Below are 25000 nucleotides of genomic sequence, written 5' to 3'. Positions count from 1 at the left end.
TTAAGTTTCCACTTGTCACATTTTTGGTTCTGCGAGCGGAAGCTACATTTAAAAGACCCATACATGTAGGAGGAAACCGGAAAAGAGAAACAGTAAAATGTGGGCAGCCATTTGTTTGTTGCTGTTAAGCCAGTGATGTTTGACGGGGAATTATTGGTTCCAGGTCACCTGATCAGCATACAAGGCTAGGTTTCTTTGGCGGTAAATACGCAGGAAAGCACAAAATTCAAATTTTCAGCGTAATATTTTCGAGGTGCAGGGATGGCGCAGTGGTGAGAGCATTCACTTCCCACCAATGTGGCCTGGGATCGCGGATTCCTAGACTCGTATGTGGTTTGAGTTTGTTGGTTCAGAGGTTTTTCTCCGGATTGTCCGGTTTTCCCTTTTCCTTTAAAAGCAACATTTGACTTGATCTTTTAATTGTTGATTTCAGTTACAGTTTCCCCAATAAGTGCTCCAGAGCTAGAACGGCTAGATACTTAGTTCCTCTTCTCTCTAATAATAATTTTTGATGATGTCTTCGAGAATTACCAAAAATAGAAAGCAGAAATTTCTCCTTTAGTATATTTAACAGCGATCGAAGCACGTTTCTTTTCAGCCAGAGTCGAAACAGGCCATATTGGATTACGACAGGTTAAATGAGGCTTTCGTTGTGGTGTGCGGAAAGACCTGGAAAACGAAGACTAAAATAATAATAATAATAATAATAATAATTACAGTTTTTGGAGCGCCTCGCTACGCCTCGGCGCTCTTACAATACTAAATAGAAATAATGAAAAATTGATAACTATTTACAAATTTCTATACAGTTGATCTAAATTACAATACAATTACAATGATGAAAGAAAAGAAAAAAAAAATGTAGTTGTTACTTATCGAAAAGATAAGTTTTTAGATGAGCTTTGAATTGATTGACATGTTAATTCCCCCATAGATACAATACAATACAATACATACTTAATTGACCGCTCCCCATTGGGGCTTTTCAGGGCCAATGAAACAATCAACGAAACAACAGAACACAACAACAACAACTGTTAAGAATCCCAACTGGCCGGAGGCAAACCAGTTGGCTATTTACAAGTGCAGCTGGGAAGTTGAACCAGGGACTACCAGGAACAAATTCAGCGAGTGGTCAGAGCGGGTCTTGAACCAGGGATCTCCCGATCTCAAGGCAAGCGCCCTAACCACTGGGCCACACTGCCTCCAGATTGAGATAGATTGATAGACTGATAGATTGAGGCAATGAGTTCCAAAGCGTTGGGCCAGCTACGGCGAAAGCTCTTTCTCCATATGTTTTAGTTCTGCACTTAGGTAATATGAGTAAGTAAAAACAAAGACCCCCACAACAAAGTAAAATAAGGAACAAAGAAAAGCCAAGCAAAGCATTCCTGTTGTTTGCAATTGCCGATGTGCCATTACAGGCGAATTTCCGCTGTTTTTGGTCTTCGTTTTCCACATGCCGGCCTGGATATGTGAAAAACGAACACCCTACCACAATTCGCGAGAGATAGCTTGCCGAACGTTTCAATAATAGGAATAATGTGTTTCGCTATTTGCTGTTTGTTATCTTCGTTTTCCCGGTCTTCGGTCTTTGATCTTCGTTTTCCAGGGGCCCGCTTCTCAAAAGTCCCAAGAACGTTTTAGGCCCGAAAAGAAATTTCGCTTGTTCTGGAAAGCCGATCTTTTAACATCGTTTCGAGCTAAAAAAAAAGCAAATGTGGATTTTGACGACTTAAATCCTCTCCTTTCTTGAGATACAGAGGGAACAGTTACTCGCGAAAATGGCCCGTAAAGTTTCGGGACTTTCGGAAACGGGCTCCAGGTCTTCGTTTTCCGCAAACCCGCTTCGTTGCCGATTTAATTTAGTGAAGCAAAAACAATAATTATATACTGAAATAAAAGGTAAATGGGAGAATAAGCTTTGATATTAAATTTGGCAGGAGGTTTGCGCATAAATCTGTTGCTATGGTGATCTTATTAATATCTTCGGATTGTTATGATTTAGAGACAACAAGACACTATTAACTCCAAGCACTCTGGAACTAAAGCTGGTTTACCCAGTAATTTCAAAAGACAAAAACCACATTGCATTTGTGGCGTTACAGGATGGCTATGTTGCAGAAATGCCAAGGCAAGGGTTTGTATAAATAATAACTAAAGATGTATGATCTTTTGTCTTACCATGTAGTCACTTAGGTTCTAGACTCGCGGCTACTGGCTGCTGGTCTTGTTCAGGAGATAATGCGGTCAACTGATCACGAGCTACTATATGTGTGTGATAGAAGACCAGTGAATGTCCCTTGAGATTGGTTGAAAATAACCATTCTGGCACAAGCGGTAAGCGGTCGAAATGCCACGTGTTCTACAAGCTAAGTGACACATCGTGAAACAAATTAAACGCTCGTCAATGTAGACTATTTCGGATCTAAACGCAACAACACGGATTTAACACAAGATTTCATCAACACGCCATGTGCTTTCTTTTTTATAACACAACTGCGCATGTCTTGCTACAATATAGGTCCGCAACGTATACTACAGTCAGGGCGTCTCGCTATTTATTTACCACCACGATGACCACTAATCACCTCTTTAAGGGGGGAGACTCTTAACTACAAAGCTGTTGCTATGTAAAACTTTTACCCGTCATATCTTTGATGTCTGAATATCAAAGACCAATCCCTTTGGACACAGATGTTCTATAGAAGGTCTCTTGTACTTTTTCGAACGACAGCCATATTTGTCAAGTCACGTGACCACGGCAGAAAAAGCGCTACAACTCAAATTATTAACTTTTTACAATAATGAATACAATACCAATGTTCGGAGAGCATTGTTTGGCACGTCTTGACGTAAGGATTTGTTGAAGTTGTGCTTATGACGAAAATTACCTTGCTTTGAAGGGAGTTTTTAACACACATTGTTTGACTGAGTTCAGTGTTGAGAGATAAAACGGAAAATCGATACGTGGAATTATAGAGAATGTTTTGATTTTTCCTCTTCGCCCAAAAAACATCATCGAAGAAGTTGCTCCATCGAGTTTTAGGCTTTTTTCGTTCTTTTTGACCGTTTGGGACTGGTAACTATCAGCGCATTCGTCGTAATCTAATTTTCCGCCATCTTTTTTGCGTTCCGCTGGACAAGAGCAACGACGGCTACGGGGACGAGATTGCGATGAAATGTTCGGACAGAGTTTGGACATTGTTTTCGTGGAAAACTCACACTAAAAGGAGCTGTATATGCAGGATATCGACCTAAGGAAAGATTGCCTTCCTCAAATCATGGCTGTATCTAGTCAATGTTTGTTGCACCTGCTTTGTATGAACTTCTCGTCGATCGGTCATACTTTCATCGAGGTCACTCATACCGATGCTGACTGGTAGGTTGGCTAGTTGCTGATTGATATCTGCGGCGAAAGCCACAATTTCGGCCGCTGTTCCGACGTACACATAGCTCTCCGTTTCGGTTTGCGTTCCGTGTGATTTTTTTTCTGCTGTTTCGGTCTGCGTAGCAGTGTCGGCAGTGGAAAGCGTCGAAAACAAATTTTCCCGATTAGCGCACCGTTTTGTCAGTGCTGAAGAAGCCAATACTGCGTTTTTCTGGTGCCTGGGCATACTTTTAACCCGCTTAGCCCATAGCTTAGCCCAGAAACCTCAAGAAAACGAAATGTTGTCGCAACAGACAAAGTTTTTTCACAATTTTATTTTGTTTACAAGATTTATATTTCCCGCCATTTTGGCGGCAGTCCGACCGGCGACCCGCATTGTGCAGATTACCACTGGAGTTTATGTTTGCAGTCGGCAATGTAAGCGTCCTTAGCGACAGGTTTGTAGTTGAGAGTCTCCCCCCTTAACGATAACATTTGTATAATTTCTCAGCTGATTTGTAAAGGTAGCGTGCATTGTAACTATGGTTGCAATGTGAGCGAGGAAACGAGAAAATGTGTGCAGTGGTCAGGTGCTTTTTTCCCATTTCGTCGTCACCATGATGCTGCTGCAGTTTTTTCGTCCACTCTGAAGCATTTGTGCTTTGCACCAATGAGATCTGTGTGCCTTGTCAAGCACAAGCCAAAGCAAATTGCATTAAACTTTTGAAAATTAAGAAGCGTGAAGCTTTGCATTAAAAGTGTTCCATAAAGTGACGTTGGTGTGTTGTCTGATGTTAATACAAAATAACTAACTAACTAACTAACTAACTAACTAACTAACTAACTAACTAACTAACTGACTGACTGACTGACTAACTAACTAACTAACTAAATAAATAAGTAAGTGATGATAATTTTTTTGTATTGACAACTTAGCTCTGAGACTTTTGTGCGGGAAATTATCTGAAAACCGTATACTCATACTCTGCATTAGGAAACCATACTGTTTTTTTTCACTATCATTATTATTATTTGCATGCATTTGAACTGTTAGTTATGAAATTCCCTTGTTCTTTTCTCTTGACTTTGGTTAGATGAAGACGTCGACAAGCAACGTTGGCACCGAACTACCTAGGCAAGAAAAACAGTTGCAGCTTTTCTTTTGAATGCAACGCTTTAAATTAAACCAGTTTCACAGAAAAAGGAAACATTTTCAACTTTTCTTTGGCAGAGGGAATGCAGATGCCTCTTTTGTTAATCCAGTCAGATCCCCGTTCAATGATGCATTGAGAAGCCTGACCACCACTCAACAAATCGCGCTAACTTGTAGGAAATATTGATTGGCTTGATTTTAGCCTTATTGCAAAGAAAATTAAAAGAAAACATTTTGCTACCCTATAATGTTTTAACATGTCTATACAAAACAATTGCCTTTGGACAGTCCTTGTTGTTTGGCAATCCATCAACTCCAAAATGCATAGGCGGATCTGAAACCAAAAAGTTCAAAACGAAAATAGGCGGCAAAGATTTTTTTTCCAAAACTGAACTATTTTCTTCTATTTTTCAACATGCGTTCAAGAACTTTTCTTAGATTGGAGGCTGCCCTTTGATAACTGGGACAAAAATTGCTCACCACTTTTATTATTAAAATGCCGTTAGCAAACAAACGAAGTATTGATTGAATATTTTTTTCCAAAAGTTAAGCGCCAAACTTTTTCCTTCTTCGTACTATTTAAATCTTGTAATCTTGCATTAAGCCTAGCCTACGTATAGCCGTTCCCTACCCCCCTAAGGTAAAAACGGAAGGATTAGGTTTAGGGTTAGGGTTTCCTCCTCCCGTTCCGTACCGTTCTCCCGTTCCTCGTCCCGTTTTTTCCTTCGAGGGTAGGGTACGGCTACACGTAGGCTACATTTAGCCAAGCGAATTTGTGCCTGTCCTCTCTTTAAAGATTTATATCTCATTACTGGAAATTTATCAGCTGGCAATTTGAATAACTCCTCCAGCTCATGAATTTTGAGCGGTTTTTCGGGGTTTTTCATGAATTTTCGAGCGGTTTTTGAGGCACGAGTTCTTTTCTAACTTCTTCAGCTCGGATTCAAGAGAACGGCTTAAATGGGCTCTTTTGTGGTTATAGTTATAGTGAGACGTAATTGTTACATTTTGCAGGCATAACTTGAAAAAGCACCAAACAATTGCTATTCACAGAGATCCATGACCGTATATTTATTTATCCAAGAAATTCGCCCAAAGGCATGCAGGTGGTAAACATATACTGAATGCAGTCAGTTAAGGTAACAATAAATCGCTTCCACAAATTCAAATTCAGTATCAGATCAAGAAATGCCTTTGGAACAATATTCACATTCGCCATTTCTACCGTCAAACAGTAAGAAAATATATATCCTCCACTGAAATTAGTTACTGGTCCTCCAAGCCTCCAAACTGTTCTAACCGTCTGTTCTCTGACATCACGTCTCTTAGCTTTTGAGCGAGAGGGTTGCTTTTCTGTGGAAGCAAATTGCAAAAGGTCATTGTTCAACCCAACAAAGGTCATTGTTCAACAGCTTTTCTTGAGAAAATTTGTTATGAATCGCAGGTAGGCCTTTAACACCGCAGTAAAGAAGGCCCTAAAGTAAAGCTGCTATCACCGTGGCTTTTTTTTTGGTTTGCGACTTAACTGTAGCATGCCAAAATATGTCCATAAAAGTACGCAATTAAGCTAGTCCTCGACGATTTCAAAGAGCGTCGCAAAACTTCCCCTTACTCCTCCCCCCCCCCCCCCCCCCCTTCCAACTTCAACTTCATGCGCATCTTTGAATACAAACATCTTATTCGATGGTTTAACATATAATGCGCCCGGATATTGTGTGAGTTGCGTAGTATTTTTCAGAGCCCCGCAGGGACGAGGAAAAATACGAGCAATGAGCGAAACGTCCGCGAGTATTATATGTTAAACCATCGAATAAGAGATTTATTATTTCGAAATAAAAAAGGTGTTATGTATTTTGCTTCAATTTTATTTGGTATGGGTGTTTAAAAAAAATGCATCATCTGTCCTTCAGGGCGCGTGGGAACAATGTAAACAGCACAAAACATCAGCCAAATGTGGATGTTACTAATACAGGGAACGGGAAACAGGGAACGGGTACTAATACCGGGAACGGGAATTTTGAATTCTCTGGCGGGTTACCGCTGTACACTCGTTCCCAGACTCCCGTTCCCGGTTCCCCGTTCCCCGTTCCCCGTTCCCCGTTCTCAGTATTAGTATCATCCGCCAAATGTCCTTTACTTGACTGGATAAAAAAAAAAAAAAAAAGTAATGACAAGAGACCTGCGATCACAAGGTAAATTCTTAGCCTTTGAATCGTGTTGAAAACAATTTCTTTGATCGAAAAAACCCCGCTCTGTCCGTATTTGCGCTGTTCTAAACCGGTCAAACCGGGACACTGCAATGTATTACCGTCTTTTGCGCGTTCTCTTGGCCAAGTGTGGTAAAATGGCGTAATATATATAGCGGAATAATAAAGACAATTAACATCACTAAGTGTTCTGTAAACTCCCGTGCTCAAAGTTAAGATTAACAGCTGGATTTCCTCTCACCAAAAATATATCGTTGTCCGCTCAAATTGCGTTCACAACTGCAAGGAATTAAAGATTCAATTGAGAATCAAACCTCTTCGTCCCTTCCCTGGACAATCTCTTTCCAAAAGATTTGGCGTTAAACAACATCATGATTTACGAAATGGAGAAGTGATTCTCGCACTTAACTGGACAATTTAAAGAATTGTCACATGTAGACTTCTTCTTTTCTTTTGTAACCTGCACTTCAAATGAATACGCATTAATTTCATTCCTCGAGTCCTTTCACGGGAACTCATGAGCTCAATAAATTACTATGCTCCCAGCTATAATGGTAATGGTAATGCGAACTTTATTTCTACATGGTAAAACCTTCAGCAAAGATTCAGTAAAATGATAAAAGATTAACTCAATATCCCTAACTAAACTAACTAAGATAAAATACTTTAAGGACGGTGCCTACTAATTCAAAGGTATTTTTGCACAGTATGCTGAATAATCGGGAAATGCAGATCTTAATAAGTGTTCTTGAAATCCGTAAAGAAAATTGGGGGTAACCACTCTTTTTTGGAAGATAGGTAATCAACAATATTTGCAAATAGCTTTGAAATACAAAGTAATGTGTGACGTTCTTTTCCAAATTGAAGCTAAGTTATCTCTAAAAAATGTGTGGTTGCCCCCAATTTTTTCTTTGGATACCAAGATCACTTGTTTAGTTTTGTTTTCTCTGCATAGTTTTGAACCGTGCAAAAAATATCCCTTTATTAAGAAGCACCACCCATAGGAAATCTGAGTATTTCGAGATGCGCAGAACGTATGCTCAATAACAATAGTAGGCACCGTCCTTAACAATAATGATAATGATAATGATATCATGTTAAAAAAGTGACTAAAATGCTTGATATAAAAACAAAACGTATTTCTTAAAAGTTACATGTATCAAGAACTCCCAACCAACCCTAAACGAAAAAAACAAAACCAAAAAAAAAGCAACCTAAACAACATAAGCTAACTAAAAATCATAAGCTAAATTAAATAAATGGGTTTTTTTAGCTCCTTCTTAAACTGCCCACGGTACTGGATTGTCTTATATTTAATGGAAGCTAGTTCCACAGTTTCGGGCCGGCGACTGAAAACGCGCAATCATCGGGATTATACGACTTAGTGCAAGCTCGACTCACTGCAAGAGAGTTCAGCGAAGTAGAACTAAGCGTCCGTGAAGACGTTCTATGGCGTAAAATATCACTTAAATAAGAGGGCGCCATGCCGTTTAGTACTTTGTAGACTAAGAGTAAAATCTTAAAAATTATTCTAGATTAAACCGGTACCCAACGGAGACTTTGAAGCACAGGTGTAATGTGATTATATTTTCTGGCGAAAGAAACGACGCGAGCAGCAGTATTCTGTATCAGCTGTAACTTATTCAACTGATAGGCAGGCAGTCCATACAGTAACGAATTACAGTGGTCCAGTTTTTCGGAGCTGACAAAAGTATGTGTTAAGATTTCGGTACACTCTTTTGTTACGAATTTTCTGATTTTGTTAATATTCAAAGATGAAAGTGAGAAGTCTTACACACTTTTGTAGTATGATCATTGAAGGACAAATGCGTGTCTAACATTACTCCCAGATTTCTTACATCAGGCTCTGGTGTAATCAGTTCAGCAACAACTGCAACCGAGTCCAGTTCAGGTGCAACACGGAACTTCGATTGAGGCGAAAACAAGCAGCTCAGATTTATCTTGATTGAGTTTTAGGCCATTGTGCAATTTCCAAGTATCGATGTCTCTTACGCAGAGCTCAACTTTGGACTTAGCTAAGTAAAGATCATCGAAGGTTTCTGTCTTGAAGGAGACATACAGCTGCGAGTCATCCGCGTAGAGATGGTATTGGAGGTCACGACTTCTGATTATCTTGCCTATGGGGATGTCACATGATGCTACTGATAAAGTAACAACCCCAGGACGGAACCCTGAGGTACACCCTGATCCACACTGCAAGGTGAAGACGTGCAACCTTCAACACAGACATACTGCTTGCGAGATGTAAGATAGGACCGAAACCAAGCCAAAAATGTACCCGTGATTCCAAAACTGGTGCGCATTGACAATCTAGAGAGCCAGATCGAGTGCTCTACGGTATCAAAGGCAGCTGAAAGGTCGAGTAGCAGGAAGATTACAGAGTGCCTAATGTCAATGGCGCGCAGGATATCATTTTGAACTTTGACTAAAGCTGTTTCAGTTGAGCCTGGCTCCGATGTAAGAGAAATTTTTCTTCAAATAATTGGTGCGGGGCTGCGGAAGAGCCAATTTATTTTCGGTATTCCTTAATCGATATGATGTTTTGCCGTTTCGAAACACAAATCTAGAACTCAGATACTCACGGACCAGCCCATGTAAAGATTTATACATCATAACAGCAGCTGATTGCAATCTTTGATATTTGAGTTTACGCCAACCCATTGCCCGGGTGAATTTATCCATGTTAGAGTCATGGTTGGCACACATTAATACACGGGCTACAAGATTTTGGAGCTTGTGAAGCTTTTCAGAGAGACCACTGCCACAGTTGCCCCAGACAGTACTACAGTAATTAAAATATGGTTGAACCAGGCTGTCATATATATTAATTAATATATTAAAGATATAAAATGTCGTATTCGCTTAACTAAGCTAGCCCTATGAGAAGCAATCCAATCTTTTTGCAGAGATTCTATATATGACATTACCAGTTCATGTTTTGGTCGATGTGCACACCAAGAGATTTCTTAGATGACACCTGCTTTACTGGATGGTCATTTATACTAAAAGAAGGAATTTCAGGAAATCTTGATAACTTCTGTCCCGACGCAACCAACATGAATTCAGTTTTTGTTAAATTCAAGGTCAGTTTATTGGCCAGTCAATAGCCATGTTTACACCCTATTTAAATCATAGTTTAGACAGTCATCAATATGTTTTAAATCTGCGCTAGCGAAGGTGAGGCTGCTTTCATCTGCATACATTCTAGGTTGTGAAAAATACACTGACAATTTGGCAGGTCATTACATATGATAGAAAAAGTAAAAGTCCTAGAATTGTTTCCTGGGGGACACCATATTTGACTAATATTGGAGAAGACATAAAGGAGTTCATTATACAAGTTTGAGTACGATTGCTTGAATATGATGCGAACCATTTGTGACAGAAACAGCGTATTCCATATAGAATTGTAATTTCGCTAATTGAATATTGTGATCGACGATGTCGAACGCCTTTTTTAATATAACGAAAAGGCAATCAATATTCATGGTCCAACTCTCCGTAGCTTCGAGTAACACAGTAGCCGCGGCCGTAGAGTGTTGTGAACGAAATCCGGATTGATAACGAGAAAGAATAAAGTTTTCAGTAGGATAGTGGTATAACTGGTCATAGACTACACGTTCAAACATAGACGACTGGGATTACTGATATTTAACAATTAGACAATTAGTCAATAGCCCATGAGGCGAAGCCGAATGCAAGTTAAAGAAATATATATTTGGGAATAAAACGAAAGAAAGAGTCACGCTTTTCTCTACTCGAGGACTATTAATAATAGTCCTCTAGTAAAGTAGCCAATCAAAATGCAGGATTATTTTGCATTAGTCCACTAGTTGGGTGATACTAATGGTCGATAGTTAACTACTAAGATCATTGCGTTTTCCAGAATATCTATACAACTGGGAAACCGGCCCTAGCAGAGTTCCACACATCAGGAAAAATACCAGTTATCAGGGATTGACTAAGTGAGAGATCTAGACTATGCAATTAAACGAGGGCACTCCCTTAACCATTTAGCTGAAATATTATCTAGTCCTGTAGCCTTAGACTTACAAAGTTTTCATTGCAGAGAAAAAAAAATGTATAAATAGCGTCATCGCTCGCATTTGTAGAGAATTTTGCACGGCATCGCAGAGGTCCTGGGTTCGAATCCCTTTTGAGCCACCTGAATTTTTCAGGTGTCTTAATTGAGGTAATTGCATAAATGGTCCAGTTAAGTACGAGGATGAAGCTTGGTCATTTATTCCGCGCGGCTTCAGTTTTTTTTTTTATTTTTGCTTGTAAGGCACTTGTCTCATTGCCCACGTCACAAGTTAGACCTTTGCTTATGTAAAAGAAGATGACTGAGCTCCGAAGCGTTCTTGCGGCCGAAAGTGAATACGCGCTCGTGGTCCTCATTATTTGCCAACTAGTCTTTGCTAAAGCTCTTGAAGGTCTATATTGGAATACCAACAAACTTAAGGTGAGGGAACCACAGACTTACTGGGAGAAATGATGCCGGATCATGTCCGTGTGAAAACTAGCCGCAAAAAGAGGATCACAAATCATCTTACCTTGTGCATTATCTGTCGTTTTCTCTTCTTGCAGCACTTGAAAGAAACGAATCCGCATATACAGCCAGCACTAGATATTTTAGACGCCCGAGGTAAGGACTCAATTTGGGAATCTTTACCAAGATTTAGTTGTACAGTTTCATTCTTCCGCGGAGCAGTAGAAAGCTGGGGTGATAAGGAATGAAGCTGTGAATAAAGAAACAAATAACTTAAGATATTCTCTAGGTCCGAATTCTTCGAAGAAGGGAAAGCCACTAGGGAATTTGGTATCTCAACGAAAAGGTCATTTTAGAGCAAAAATTGACGTAAGCATTGTAGTATCGGTGTTCTGAAGTCCCTCCCCACCCTCCTTATAAGTTGTTAAAAAAAACATGCGCATGCGTACAATAAAATAATGAGCACACGGAGTGAAGATCGCGAGTGTGTTTAAATCCGTTTATTTCTTTGGAATCTGTGGAGAGCTTACTTTTTTTTTTTAAATCAAACTTTAGCAAGGATTCGGTGTTGAAATGAAATAGATTAAGTTATTTATATTAACATTATAATTTCATGATCTCAGGAGAAATTGTGATATTTCGTTTTCTATTCGTACCTTTTCGGCCATTGCTCTCCATCTGTCGCAGCCTTCTAATCTCCTCAGTCGGCAAAGAATCAAATCTAAACTAGATCCATTACGAGAAAGCTCTGAATAGCCAGAATGTGTTAGTTCCCGTCTAAAAACGCCAACCATCTTCTCTGTCTCAGGGTAATTTTCAATGAGCTTTTTCTTGCTTGAGTCTTCCGAAAAGGTTTCGGGCATTGTTATGAAAATCGAACATAACATAACTGAAGCCAACCGATAAAAATCCGGTCGCATCATTACTGTTCGTGTAAAAGGTTTCAAAAGCTACGAGTCTTGTTTGTGTTCTAAGTGTCCCCTACTAGTTACCAAGAAAACATGTTTTCTGAGTAAGTAAACGACTCACCCTTTATACTCTTCCTTTTCTGTTAATAGATATTTCGAGAGTCTTAGATGCGTCACATATCGGCGTTCGCTTGTTTGGCGGCTTCCATTTAACACTAACCTTCAATCGTTTTCAACTCGTTTACTTTTACTGATGCCATAGGTTAATGTAATTGAACGCCTCCATGTGAGAAGTCATACTGTGAAGAAATTACAAGGGAGGCAATTACGAATGACTTACGCCCGCGGGAAAAGAAACAAAAAAAAAAAACTGAATCGAATTCGATGAAAACTTCCGCTGGCGTTACATGTCAATTTAATATTTGCATGTTCAATTTATGAAAATGATCTCAGAAATTTTGATTAGAAGGTAAATTGCCAAAAGACCAGATGAAATTGTCTTCAAAAATTATAGTCAAGTTTGACAAGGTACTGTAAACGTTCCTGCATTTCACCGTGTTTAATCTACATGTCACACTCTCTGGTCAATTTTAAAGAACTGCTCAATCTCATTACTCACTAGAAGTTTCCCAATTCAGTTTTCGTTTGCTTCTGAGCAAAGCGAGAATCAACCACGTTTCGCTTGTAATTGGACATTCACCAACCTTTGTGCCCACGGACTAAGCAATTAACAGAATCCATTGCTGTAAGATAGGGTTAAAAAACTAACGTAAGTAAAATGCATAAAATCATGATTAGTAAAAATACATTTCTAAAGTTAACAATATTTCGCCCACATCATTTTGAAGTCCTAGATGGACTTACACTAATACAAGTATCTAATTTGCTTAAATCTAACCAGTAAATAAATTTAAATAATTCCGCTATGCTTACTGTGAAAAAAAAAAAAACAAAAAAGAAACAAAGTCTTTCTGATGAAAAGTTTTTGCAATGCACCTTAATTCCAACCACTCTACTTTACTTATGAGAACGTTACCAAAGTTGATCTAAACGAGTTCAACAGAATTTTTATTGAAAATAATCGCTTAGTAGTAAAACGTTCATTCCAAATTTTGATTACGTTATCACCAAAACGTCTGTCATTGACGTTTTTATAATTCCTGTCTTCATTTCGAACTGAACAATCTGATAACGTTAGGCAAAAACATACTCTTTAAAACGGAAGATAAACTGCAACCTGGGCAAAAATAGCATACAGCTAATGTGTATGCGTTAAGCTAATAACAAGTTACTCGGAAATAAGGCGGTAATGCGACAGTCTGCTATTTGTTAACAAGAAAGACCCCGAAAACTTGCCTTGGAGCGAGCAGTGAATAATACATTCAACCAATTTCTTTCTATGACATGTTGTTTTCTTTGTTGGCATGGGGTTCATTGAACTTTGAGGAGCAAACTACTACTACTACTACTACTACTACTACTACTACTACTACTACTACTACTACTACTACTACTACTACTACTACTACTACTACTACTACTACTACTACTACTACTACTACTACTACTACTACTACGACTACTACTATTACTAGCGGAGCTCCCTGGTTATTTATTCTTACTGCCTGTACGGTTTGTGAAAATAAAAGGTTTCGAATTGTCCGCGTTTTGATGTTTCTCGTTGCTGCTTTAATAATTAAATCGTTTTCTTTGCTTTCTTCTATAGAAAAACTCAGTGCCTAACTAGTGAATTCCACGGTAAATTTTACGCTAAAAACCGATATCGCATGAATCACGAGGCGATGAGTGCGACATCGTTTTTTTCCAGTGAAATTTACTTTGCAATTCACCAGTTTGGCAATAATTTTTTCTTGAACCGAATGAGTTTTAAAAGAAAGCAAGCACACCCTCAGTGAGCGAATGGAAAAGGAAAAAAAAGCCATTTCCAGAGTCAACTGTCAATAACCAGCGAATAGGAATCGTGCTAAAATTAGATGCCATAAAAACAACATTGTCAGTTCAAGGTCAAAGAAGAGTTTTACTGATGTACTTTATTCCACTTTATCTCTGAAAACAAGATCATTCACATTTTGATGTATTTCATTGAAACACGCCAGGTTGTTGGCTTGGTACAAGAATCTACAAACTACGGCAATGCAACCAACAAAGGACGATCTGCTCTAACATTTAAATAACATTTGGGTGCTTTAAACAAACTTCTGAAAACACAAGCTACTGAGATTTCACCCAAATTTACGACAACTCATTGCGATTACGTGTTTATAACATAAGGGCAAAATTTTCTTGTCACTGTCGAGGCACAACGAAAACCAGTTGGGCAAGGAAATTAAAAAAAGCATTGTTCGCTCGCATTTTAGAGCAAAACAAACAAACAAACAAACAAACAAACAAATCAACTTCTTGTTTATGTCCAAAAGAGTACAGATGATTTTTATTTAATTCCAGTTGACATAAAAATTCGATTTTCATTCCTGAACAAAGGAAGAACCGATTAAACCACCTTTTAAAAATACGCATCCACTTTAAATAACGCATCCCTAAAAAATAACAAACGGTTTAGTGCCCAAGGAAAGAGTTTATGTGCTAAGTATGAGCTATTACTGGTATTCTGTTTTCGGTCGTTGTCGTTCTCTTTCGCTCAGTCCTTTCGTTTCTTTTCTAGACTTAGGTCCTCCAGGCATCATGTAACTCTTATCAGAGCTTCTAAAGATATGCCAAAAATTGCAATACAGAGAAAAAAGCGGTTCTAAGCAAATAAATAAACACTCAGCTTTAAGTTTACATCCCGCCGATGCTTGACTTGAATAACTGCGTAGCCACCAGAGTGGACCACAGATATCATGATTTGTCAAACTGGATTGAAACCAGCGAAAAATGCAGAAAGAAAACATCTTCCAAACCGTTTTCCATTTGAACACGAAAAGCGTTGACTGTGTAAGAACGTTCGTTGATATATAGTATGGCCGTGTAGCCGCGTCGAACCACAGAAAGCGCGCGAAAAATGATGCCTTGCTTATGTTCAGGTAAGCTCATCAAGGTTGAGCCTGCACTCCAATCGAAAACCAGTACCTGGTCAGCGGTCAACTTAAAAAAAGCTGACCTCAGTGAGCTTAAGCTTGAGCCCGCGATATGGTCACGTGATACTGGTCAGCTGATGCCTTGTTTTCACAGTTGTCAATTAATCAAAAGATGGATGTCCAATATCAAAGATGTATGCTGTAAACTAGCATGATACTGGCCACATTGCCATACATGGAGGGGTGGACGGACGGACTTACGTACAGATGGTTGATGACGTCATGGCTATAAAACCAAGATTTCTCGCATCGACGGGTTACCATATTTTCTTAACAATTGTGCTCCGCGCGCGCGCGCCGAAGGTGCGCGCGGAGCTCCGCTATTAAAGAATGATGACATCGTCTGATTCGTGTCCTATAAAAGCAAGGGTTAACCTGTGATCGACATTGATGTGAACAAAATAATCAAAGCCAATATGGACAAGAACTGGCTTACACGTGGTTTGGCCAACATCGTACGTATGCGCATAGAAATATCATCCTCAAGTCTATTGAGACCTATTATCACGTATTAGAGCGTATTAAAGACAGCAGTTATTAGTCTGCGTAGTTATTCCCATAGCCAATTATATTGGATTCTTGGCGGTGATGTCAAAGTACGAAGTAGGCTGAAAGTATATACAATAAATCAAGAGATTGAACGTGTGGAAAAAAAAATCAATTTTATTACTTGAAACAATATTATTGCATTACTACACCTCAAAAGATTACAAGACCATACATAATAGGGGAAAAGGTTAAACCAAATCCAATCATTTGGGCATTTTCCCCGGCCACCTAAAATTTCTTATTGTCCTTTCTATCATTATTATTTTGCGATCTAAGGAGTATATAATGTAAACGTGTCATATTGTCTTGTTCGTTATTAGTTTTCTACCGCACTCTCAATTCTGCTTGCTTGTATTTAATTAACTATCAGAAGTCATTTCTTTCGGGAATCATCTAGCGGCCTGGAAAGAGCACGCCAAGCTCTTAATTTCATGCCTCGCCTGTGGAAATAAGATGACAAGTAAAATTAGTCATATATCGTGTTTTCGATAAGGTGAGCAGCTGCCATTTCACAAATCGAAAGGGATTTAGCATTGTCCGTGTTCTCATGGACAACGCTGGATATTCGTCACCACAGTGGTCAAAATTTCTAAAGAGTCCACAAAGAATTTTGACCACTAAATACATCAAGCATAGCACCTTTAATTTTGTTATGTGTACGTGTGTGTATTTTTTTTTTCTCAGTCGAAGATGACGGCTTTTTACCAATCAATAGATAATGCGCACATGGATGGATCAATCAGAAAACGGTCTTCTTCAAACTATGCTAATGAATTTCTGCTAATAATTATTCATGTGCGTTAATACGAGATGTGTAGATAGTCTGGTTTTCATTGCGCTTTATTAAAAATTAAACTTATTGTCATAATGAATACTCTATTTAAATAGAGTTCCTTTTGTTAAATGACGACTTGCATAACCGAAAAGTTGAAACTTCTTAATTTTTAATGGTTTGTTTTCCAATGTTTTGTTTACGTTTATCAAACGGTCCTAGTATGCGTGTTGGGAACAAAGTAAAATTAAAGGTATTTTTCTTTCTACATGTATTCTAATAAGTAGTACGTACTTCGCATTTACGTGTCTGACATTTCAGGCTCAAATCGAAAAAAATAAATAATAAATGACAAGGATGTTTTAGGTCAGTAATTAGACGTAGTTAGGGACAGCAAAGTGTTTACTTTTTTCTTTGTATTGCCTTTACATCATGTCAGAAGATATGAGCCGCTGTAGCCCGGTACATCTTCCTGTAGCCTTTAACTTGCTCAGCAGACTTTATGACTCTAATACTAGGAGGGAAGACTTAGCAATGAAAACGAAAAAAAAAAAAAAAAAGAAGAAAAACAGATAACGTTACATATGCGTTTTACATGTTGCTACATTTCTTTGAAGTCTTCTTCAAAGCGTGAACACAAAACGTAAACACAAAACGATAATTTTTCTAGCTTACAATGATCAACGTCGTTAAAAGTCATGGCAGCTGTATGAAGGACATCTCTTTTGTGTGTGTGCGTGTGTGTGCAGGAGTCCATGACTAGGAGCCTACAAGTCAAGTATCGTTATTCCGGTAATGAACCCTAGATTAAAACACTCTGACTTTTATCTTCAGTCCAGTCTTAATTCTACTTAACATAGGAATGGATTCAACAGGTCTCTTTCCTTTATATACAGATAAAAAAATCTTTTCCCTCAGGACGAAACCAACAAACACCATATTCTAATAACGGTGACCTTTTAAAGTCATAAATAAGAAAAAAAGCCGTTTTGTGTTTTTGTGACATGACCTTTTTCTTTTGCATGATGTCCATATGTGGAGTGCTTTCAATTAGCCATTTAATAGAGGAGCTCCGCGCGCCAAAGGCGCTTGCTTGGAGTACCATGCATGGTTAACCATTTGGGCTTGGTTATGACGTTATCGCACTACAGTCCTAAAGTAAAGTACGATCGTCCGGGTGAGTGTAGTCCTGAGAAGGACTACACTCACCCGGACGATCGTACTTTACTTTATGATATGACTCCTGGGTTCAAACCATTTACAATTGTACTACAGTCCGTCAGTAAGTTTAACCCAATACGCGAAATGTCGCACTTTGACACTGCTTTTTGTAATACAACAAACGACAATTTGGAATCCAATCAAAAGCGGTACGTTTCTTAGTATGCCGTACAACGAGAAAAGAAGAGAAAGATAAAACAAACCAGTAAGCAGGCGACTTGTAAGCGATGCTTTCAAAACTACGGTGGCCCGTAAGTGCCATCCTTAAAGTTAACTAAAAATTGTATTTACCTTGCAAAAAAAAATCCGGCCGTTAGATCCAAAGTCTCCAGTCAACTTCAACAAATTCTTGCGAACCGAAAAATCTAACTGGAGGTTTGATGTTTCGAGTCCATAGTTACACCAGATCCGTAGTTTATGCTCCGGATTCAATGTTGTGTTCTTCAGATCCGTAGTTTCTACTCCGGATCCATAGTTTCTTACTCAGGATCCATACTTTTTGCTCCGGATCCAAAGTTGTTTACTCCAGATCCGTAGTTTATACCCCGGATCCAAAGTTGTTTACTCCGTATCCAAAGTTGTTTACTCCGGATCCATATTTTATACTCCGGATCCAAAGTTGTTTACTCCGGATCCATAGTTTATACCCCGAATCCAAAGTTGTTTACTCCGGATCCATAATTTATACTCAGGATCCATAGTTTTTACTCCGGATCCATAGTTTATACTCCGGATCCAAAGTTGTTTACTCCGGATCCATAGTTTATACTCCGGATCCAAAGTTGTTTATATTCCGGATCCGTAGTTTTTACTCCGGATCCAAAGTTGTTTACTCCGGATCCGTAGTTTTTACTCCGGATCCAAAGTTGTTTACTCCGGATCCATAGTTTTTACTCCGGATCCAAAGTTGTTTACTCCGGATCCATAGTTTATACTCCGGATCGAAAGTTTTTTACTCCGGATCCGTAGTTTACATTCCGGATCCGTAGTTTTTACTCCGGATCCATAGTTTTTACTCTGGATCCAAAGTTGTTTACTCCGGATCCGTAGTTTCTTACTCCGGTTGTAAAGTTCCACGAACGCCCTCGTTACCGTGGTGATCACAGTCAAATCAAGGTAACTACTTGGTGTAGGCACTCATATAGTGGTCCGGTGTAGTCACTCATATAGTGGTCCCAGGTGGCGTACTTAATACCCATCCTTAATCATCCCTAGCCGTACCTAAGCATCCCTAACCGTACTTAAACATCCTTAATCATCCCTAGCCGTACTTTTTCTTCATCCCTAGCAGTACTTAAGCATTCTTAGTCATCCCTCGTCATCCCTAGTCGTACTTAATCATCCTTAATCGTCCGTAAGCGTACTTAATCATATTTAATCACCCCTAGCCGTACCTATGCATCCCTAGCCATAATTAAGCATCCGTAATCGTCCCAAGGAGTACTTTTAAGTAAAAGCATCACTCATCGTCCATAGACGTACCTAAGCATCCATTGTCATTCCTAGGCATACTTAAACATCCTTAATAATCCTCAGCCGTACCTGAGCATTCCTCAGCGTACTTAAGCATCCTTATTCATCCCTAGCCGTAGTTAACTATCCTTTATCATCCCTATGCATACTTAAGCATACCTCATAAAACCCTAGAAGTACCTAAGCATCCATTGTCATCCTTAGGCATACGTAAACATCCTTAATCATCCCTGGGCGTACTTAACAATTCTTAATCATCTCTAGCCGTACCTAAGCATCCCTAGCCGTACCTAATTAAGCATCCTTAATCGTCCCTAGGCAACCTTAAGCATCCTTAGTGATGCCTACGCATACTTAAGCATCCCTCATCATGCCTACACGTACCTAAGCATCCATTCTTATCCATAGGCCTACTTAAGCGTCCTTGATTATCCCTAGCGATCCAGTTACAGTGAAATACAACTACGGGGAAACTTTGGAAAATGGGGAGAGATCACCATAAAGATCGTTCTATAATTTAACATAGACGTTATTTGTTATAAAAACTTACAGAAAGAGGTTATCTCTTATTATTAAAAACTGGATCATTGAATAATGCATATCCAGAGTTTTGATTGGCTAAGCCATCATGGGTTATGAGCCATTATACCATGATCTACAAACACGGCAAGCATACGCCTGATTTTTTGGGCCTTTTTATTTTTATTGTAGGTTAGTTTTCTATATTTTGGGGGCGTTTTTAATAAAACAATTATTCCGATTTGACACCCTCCTCAGATGTCATAGAAGCTCACCTGAAGGAATTAAAAAAAATCTGGCGGCGTTTGATCTTGAAATAGATGCAGTTGCTGGCGATGGTGACTGTGCTTTTAGAAGCATAATCAGACAACTCTATAAAGTGGTTCCAAACATGACTAAGGAGCACATTAGTTTTTAAGGTTTGTTGAATTTGGAAGAAAAGGACATTTTCACTCTCCGTCAAACGTTTGTTGATCGAATGCTCGAGCCTGATGAAGAACTTAGCGGCGAATTTATCAGAAATACTGACTGTATTACTCTTGCAAGAAATATAGAGGATTGCAGATTTTATAACAATGAACTGGGAGACTTCGTAATGAAAGTTAAGTTCGTCCATTCTGAGAATTCCCATAGCTATTGTTTCTTCAAATGAGGCCTCTCATTGCATTCCATTTGTACCACCGGATCCTATTCTCAAGGAGCCATTGTACGTTGCCTTTACAAGCTATGGCCCCGGCCATTATGATTCAACACATCCTGTGACTGTTGTTGGTAAGTTTTCTAAATGAACCATGGTTACGCGGTAGACAACAAACTACTTTGGCCGCTTTTTTCATTCAAGTTGCAATCAACCTTTCAAGAGAAAGCTTTCCAAAAAAACGTGACTGCATTTTTTAGTATTTAAAGAGGGAGTCATAAAATTTTAGGCGATTAAAAAATAGTTTTGATAATACATCGTACAGGAAAAATGGAAGTAATATTTATTAATCAATTTAGTTCTCTAATCTTATTGACTTGATTTGTATTAAATTTACTTTGAAATGACTTTTATCAAAAGAGGATTTCAAGCTTAAATGGAAAATTCCCCACCACTTTAAAGGTAACCCGTGTATTCGCTTCAGAATATACTCAGAACATTACTAGGGGATGGGTGGTAGTTTCCACTACGTATCCGCGTATCCAGACGCTTCAGGGGTGCAGTTTGATTCGCGATTCAGTCTATTAAACAGTTATTCTAACCATTTAGTTTAAGTCCTAGCCCGTTTTCCTGTAAATCGCATAACTGAAGATCGCCGATTCATCGTCTGAATATAATTCAGCAATGATCGACTTTTCTATTTGGGGAATTTTCTATCTTTTATGCAATGAAAATTCTCCATAAGTGTGCTATTGTTAGCACCACATAATTGTAATAATACGAAAAACATGCTGCGCCATCATATTTATTCCATTATAGAAACCTAGACACTTTGGATTCTAAAATCAGCAACCTATTCACTTATAATTATAGTGGTATTTTTAACACTTAGATGAAAGAAGTGAAACAAACGCGTCCACGCTGCAATTCAGCTTCTGTGCTTGTGGTAGAAAGTCAGCTGGGATGGGGTCAAACTGCTCGATTGCCGAAACCTCAAAGTGCTCTTGTGTGCGAAAAGGAAAAAGGTGTACTCGAAAATGCAGATGCCGCGCGTGAGAGGATGCCAAAACAAGCAGGAGACCAGCAAAAATGAAACAGATAGGCGAGGGTCATGCAAAAGGGTGTCGTTGCGGGATAAATAAAAAAGGAAACTTTGAATCGTTCAAAGATATTGAAGGAAAAAAAAAAACGAAGTGTCCGTGTTTTCGTGATGGTTTATGCTGTGAGTTAAACCATTGTTTTTGCTTAAAGTGCCAAAATCCATTCTCTCAAGTAGAAGCGATGTAAACAGAGGAAAAGAAAAAAGAAACCCGGAAGAGGAAACTTCATTCGTCTTATAAAAGAACGAGAGGACATTACTTGAAAATCAAGGCTCGTGGACTAAGTTAGAGACGTGCTTGCTTGAAACCATTGAATCCCTTTTAGCAAGCCTTTTAAATATTCCAGGTACTGCTGAAAACATTGAAAAGCTTTACAATTTTGTCGCCAGTTCAGAAAAGGTTGAAGAACTTTGTCCATATCTCAGACCTAAAACCTTAAACCAGATAAGGGCCAAAATTTTGCGCGCAAGTGTCAAAGACAAAAGAGGCATTTCTTATCCATGCCTCTAACCCGGAAGATCACGAAAGCTTCCATGTGGGAAACCATGTTTAGTTAATTTCCATATTTTATTCATGTTTTAAGAACCTTTTATTACTAAGTTCAAGTTTATAGTGGTTAATAAAAGAAAAATGTCAATAGTAAAGAGAATTTGTTTCTGAGCTGTTGATGCTTAACCGATCAGAATCAGGTAATTTAAGTCTCTTTTTGTCTCTTTTCTTTGACAACGTACATGAATTTAATGTACACTTGGTGAAAGGATTCTTGCGTCTTTTCATTATTACATTTACCTTGTTATGGTTATCTTCAGCCAGACGGCTCTTGGGGAACTGCATATAAACTATCATCACCTACTACTCGAGTTAATAAAACTCAGGTATTTCGCACCTTTACATTGAAGTTACAAGTATATAGCCATATGAAATAACTGTAAACACGTAATTTTCAGGATGCTTAAGTACGGTTAGGGATGCTTAGGTACGGCTAGAGATGGTTAAGGATGCTTATCTACGGCTAGGGATGCTTAGGTACGGCTAAGGATGATTAAGGATGCTTAAGTACGGTTAGGGATGCTTGGGTAGGGTAGGGATGATTAAGGATCCTTAAGTACAGCTATGGGGGAATAAGGATGCTTACGTACGCTTAGGGACGCTTACGTACAGCTAGGGTTGCTTAGGTACGGCTAGGTATGATTAAAGATAGGTATTGAGTACGCCACCTGGGACCACTATATGAGTGACTACACTGGACCACTATATGAGTGCCTACACCAAGTAGTTACCTTAATTTGACTGTGATCACCACGGTAACGAGGGCGTTCGTGGAACTTTGGAACCGGAGTAAGAAACTACGGATCCGGAGTAAAAACTATGGATCCGGGGTAAACAACTTTGAACTTTGGATCCAGAGTAAAAACTATGGATCCGGAGTAAACAACTTTGGATCCGGAGTAAAAACTATGGATCCGGAGTAAAAACTACGGATCCGGAGTAAAAACTACGGATCCGGAATATAAACTACGGATCCGGAGTAAAAAACTTTCGATCCGGAGTATAAACTATGGATCCGGAGTAAACAACTTTGGATCCGGAGTAAAAACTATGGATCCGGAGTAAACAACTTTGGATCCGGAGTAAAAACTATGGATCCGGAGTAAAAACTACGGATCCGGAATATAAACTACGGATCCGGAGTAAACAACTTTGGATCCGGAGTATAAACTATGGATCCGGAGTAAACAACTTTGGATCCGGAGTATAAACTATGGATCCGGAGTAAACAACTTTGGATCCGGGGTATAAACTACGGATCCGGAGTAAACAACTTTGGATCCGGGGTATAAACTATGGATCCGGAGTAAACAACTTTAGATCCGGAGTATAAACTATGGATCGGGAGTAAACAACTTTGGATCCGGAGTAAAAACTGCGGATCAGGAGTAAACAACATTGGATCCGGAGCAAAAACTATGGATCCTGAGTAAGAAACTATGGATCCGGAGTAGAAACTACGGATATGAAGAACACAACATTGAATCCGGAGTATAAACTACGAATCCGGTGTAACTTTGGACTCGAAACATCAAACCTCCAGTTAGATTTTTCGGTTCGCAAGAATTTGTTGAAGTTGACTGGAAACTTTGGATCTAACGGCCGGATTTTTTTTTGCAAGGTAAATGCAATTTTTATTTAACTCTAAGGATGGCACTTACGGGCCACCGTACAAAACGAATACCCGTCTGACAATTATATATATTTGCTAATCCATTTTTTTCCCAGAAGAATGCACCCCTTACCCTTTTTTTGAGTCGTCAAAAACAAGAACCAATTGATCATATAGAGAGTAATGGGTCAAACTAGACTGCTGGACATTTAGCATTTTCTCTTTTTTTTTTTACACCACCCCCCCCCCCCCACTCCCCCCAAAAAAAAAAAAAAAAAAAAAAGAAAGAAAGAAAGAAATTACTTGCCTCCCATTTCTGCCTTGTTGCCTGTTTTTGCACCTTCTATACGAGTGCAGTCCGCACACACCTGGAAGCTTCTTCAGCGCGGCACCTGATCGACGAAAATTTTCTTCTTTACCGACAGCGTCAACTTTATCCACTCGTAATCTTTCGCAATTGCCTTTAAACGCCACGAAACTTGCTACTAACGCAAAATTAACCAAACACTTTAACCACATACTTGTGATATCCCTCCGGTAAGAAGAAAACAGAATGCGATTTTGTTTCGTTAGGTTCTGCAGAATTTGTTCACCGGTAAGGAATTTGTTATTAACAAAGAAGCCGGCTTTCGCTCCTATTCGTTGATACTGACGTGGCGTTCCTTCCAATATTTTACCATAAACTACAGATGTTCTATCTGAGGTCTCACCCAGCTGGCATCTACTTGTCTAATGGGCGTCCAATTTTTCCTCACTTAGTTTTAATTAAGAGGGTTTATTGAATGTAAACTTCTAATCTACGAGGACTCCGATAATTTTTTTGCAATATTGCTAAAATCCTAGCTAGAGGAGCGAAAGAAATTTTTAAAGAATTGTGAGTGACAAGAGTTCCTCACAGGGAGATTATAACCTGAACTTGTAATAACCAGCTCCCCGCTAGGTAGATAGCTCAGTTGGTAGCTGATCGTCATGTTTAACTTTCATTCCCTTTAAATTTCGCATTATAAATATATGAGATATTATATATTCTAAATTCATCATACGAGTGCGTCGGTCTGTGCAGAAAAGAAGCTAAGATGTCAAAAAAGATTGGAACGACGTGTATAGGTACAGATAGATTAGCACTCAGGTAGACACCATGACTACAGTTCACATAACCGTTCACAAAGCAGCCAGGTGAACAATCAAACATGCTTGCAACTTAAAAAGTTACGGTCGATTCTACAATCTTCGACAAAAAGGGTTGGGAATGTTAAAAACAGCGGTTACTTTACACACCATGCCCTCGATATCGCACCCTAGCAGCCATCCCCTATCCCCTA

At 39.0% G+C, this 25000-nt stretch overlaps 2 protein-coding genes and 1 long non-coding RNA gene across 4 annotated transcripts in view; 1 reads left to right on the top strand and 2 right to left on the bottom strand.

Annotated features, from left to right (window-relative positions):
• Nucleotides 1-4683, top strand: part of LOC137994992 (uncharacterized) — a 6258-nt gene extending 1575 nt beyond the window's left edge. The window contains exons 2-3 of the long non-coding RNA XR_011122235.1: nt 2009-2134; nt 4465-4683. This is a non-coding gene — a long non-coding RNA (uncharacterized lncRNA). The remainder of the gene's footprint in view (nt 1-2008; nt 2135-4464) is intronic.
• LOC137994995 (uncharacterized) overlaps nt 1-13385 on the bottom strand; it is a 54746-nt gene extending 41361 nt beyond the window's left edge. Inside the window, exon 1 of the mRNA XM_068840571.1 lies at nt 12369-13385. Coding sequence (XP_068696672.1) covers nt 12369-12408 — 40 coding nt within the window. The 5' untranslated portion in view covers nt 12409-13385. The remainder of the gene's footprint in view (nt 1-12368) is intronic.
• Nucleotides 5613-12432, bottom strand: LOC137994994 (uncharacterized). Of its 2 annotated transcripts, none has more exons than XM_068840568.1 (3): nt 11897-12432; nt 11305-11490; nt 5613-5876 (listed from the first exon to the last, which is right to left on the bottom strand). In XM_068840568.1, exons 1-3 carry the CDS (start codon nt 12161-12163, stop codon nt 5790-5792), a joined length of 540 nt encoding a protein of 179 aa, XP_068696669.1. In that variant the 5' UTR covers nt 12164-12432; the 3' UTR covers nt 5613-5789. The 2 variants fall into 2 exon arrangements, with proteins under 2 accessions (XP_068696669.1, XP_068696670.1); XM_068840569.1 differs by lacking the exon at nt 5613-5876 and adding an exon at nt 6989-7009.
• Nucleotides 13386-25000: the final 11615 nt, after the last annotated feature.

This window comes from Montipora foliosa, chromosome 3 (assembly GCF_036669935.1).
Source record: "Montipora foliosa isolate CH-2021 chromosome 3, ASM3666993v2, whole genome shotgun sequence".
NCBI lineage: Eukaryota > Metazoa > Cnidaria > Anthozoa > Scleractinia > Acroporidae > Montipora > Montipora foliosa.
The sequence above is the reverse complement of the archived record's forward strand: the minus strand, read 5'-3'. Positions and strand labels throughout refer to the sequence as shown.

Bases quoted from the DNA above. Each gene is read 5' to 3' on its own strand.
- LOC137994994 (XM_068840568.1), bottom strand. From the start codon at position 12,163: ATGATGCGACCGGATTTTTATCGGTTGGCTTCAGTTATGTTATGTTCG. The intron at 11,491-11,896 runs GTACGAATAGAA...CTTTATTCACAG, and splicing joins GGAGAGCAATGGCCGAAAAG to CTTCATTCCTTATCACCCCA. The intron at 5,877-11,304 runs GTAAGATGATTT...TTGCTTCCACAG, and splicing joins AACGACAGATAATGCACAAG to AAAAGCAACCCTCTCGCTCA.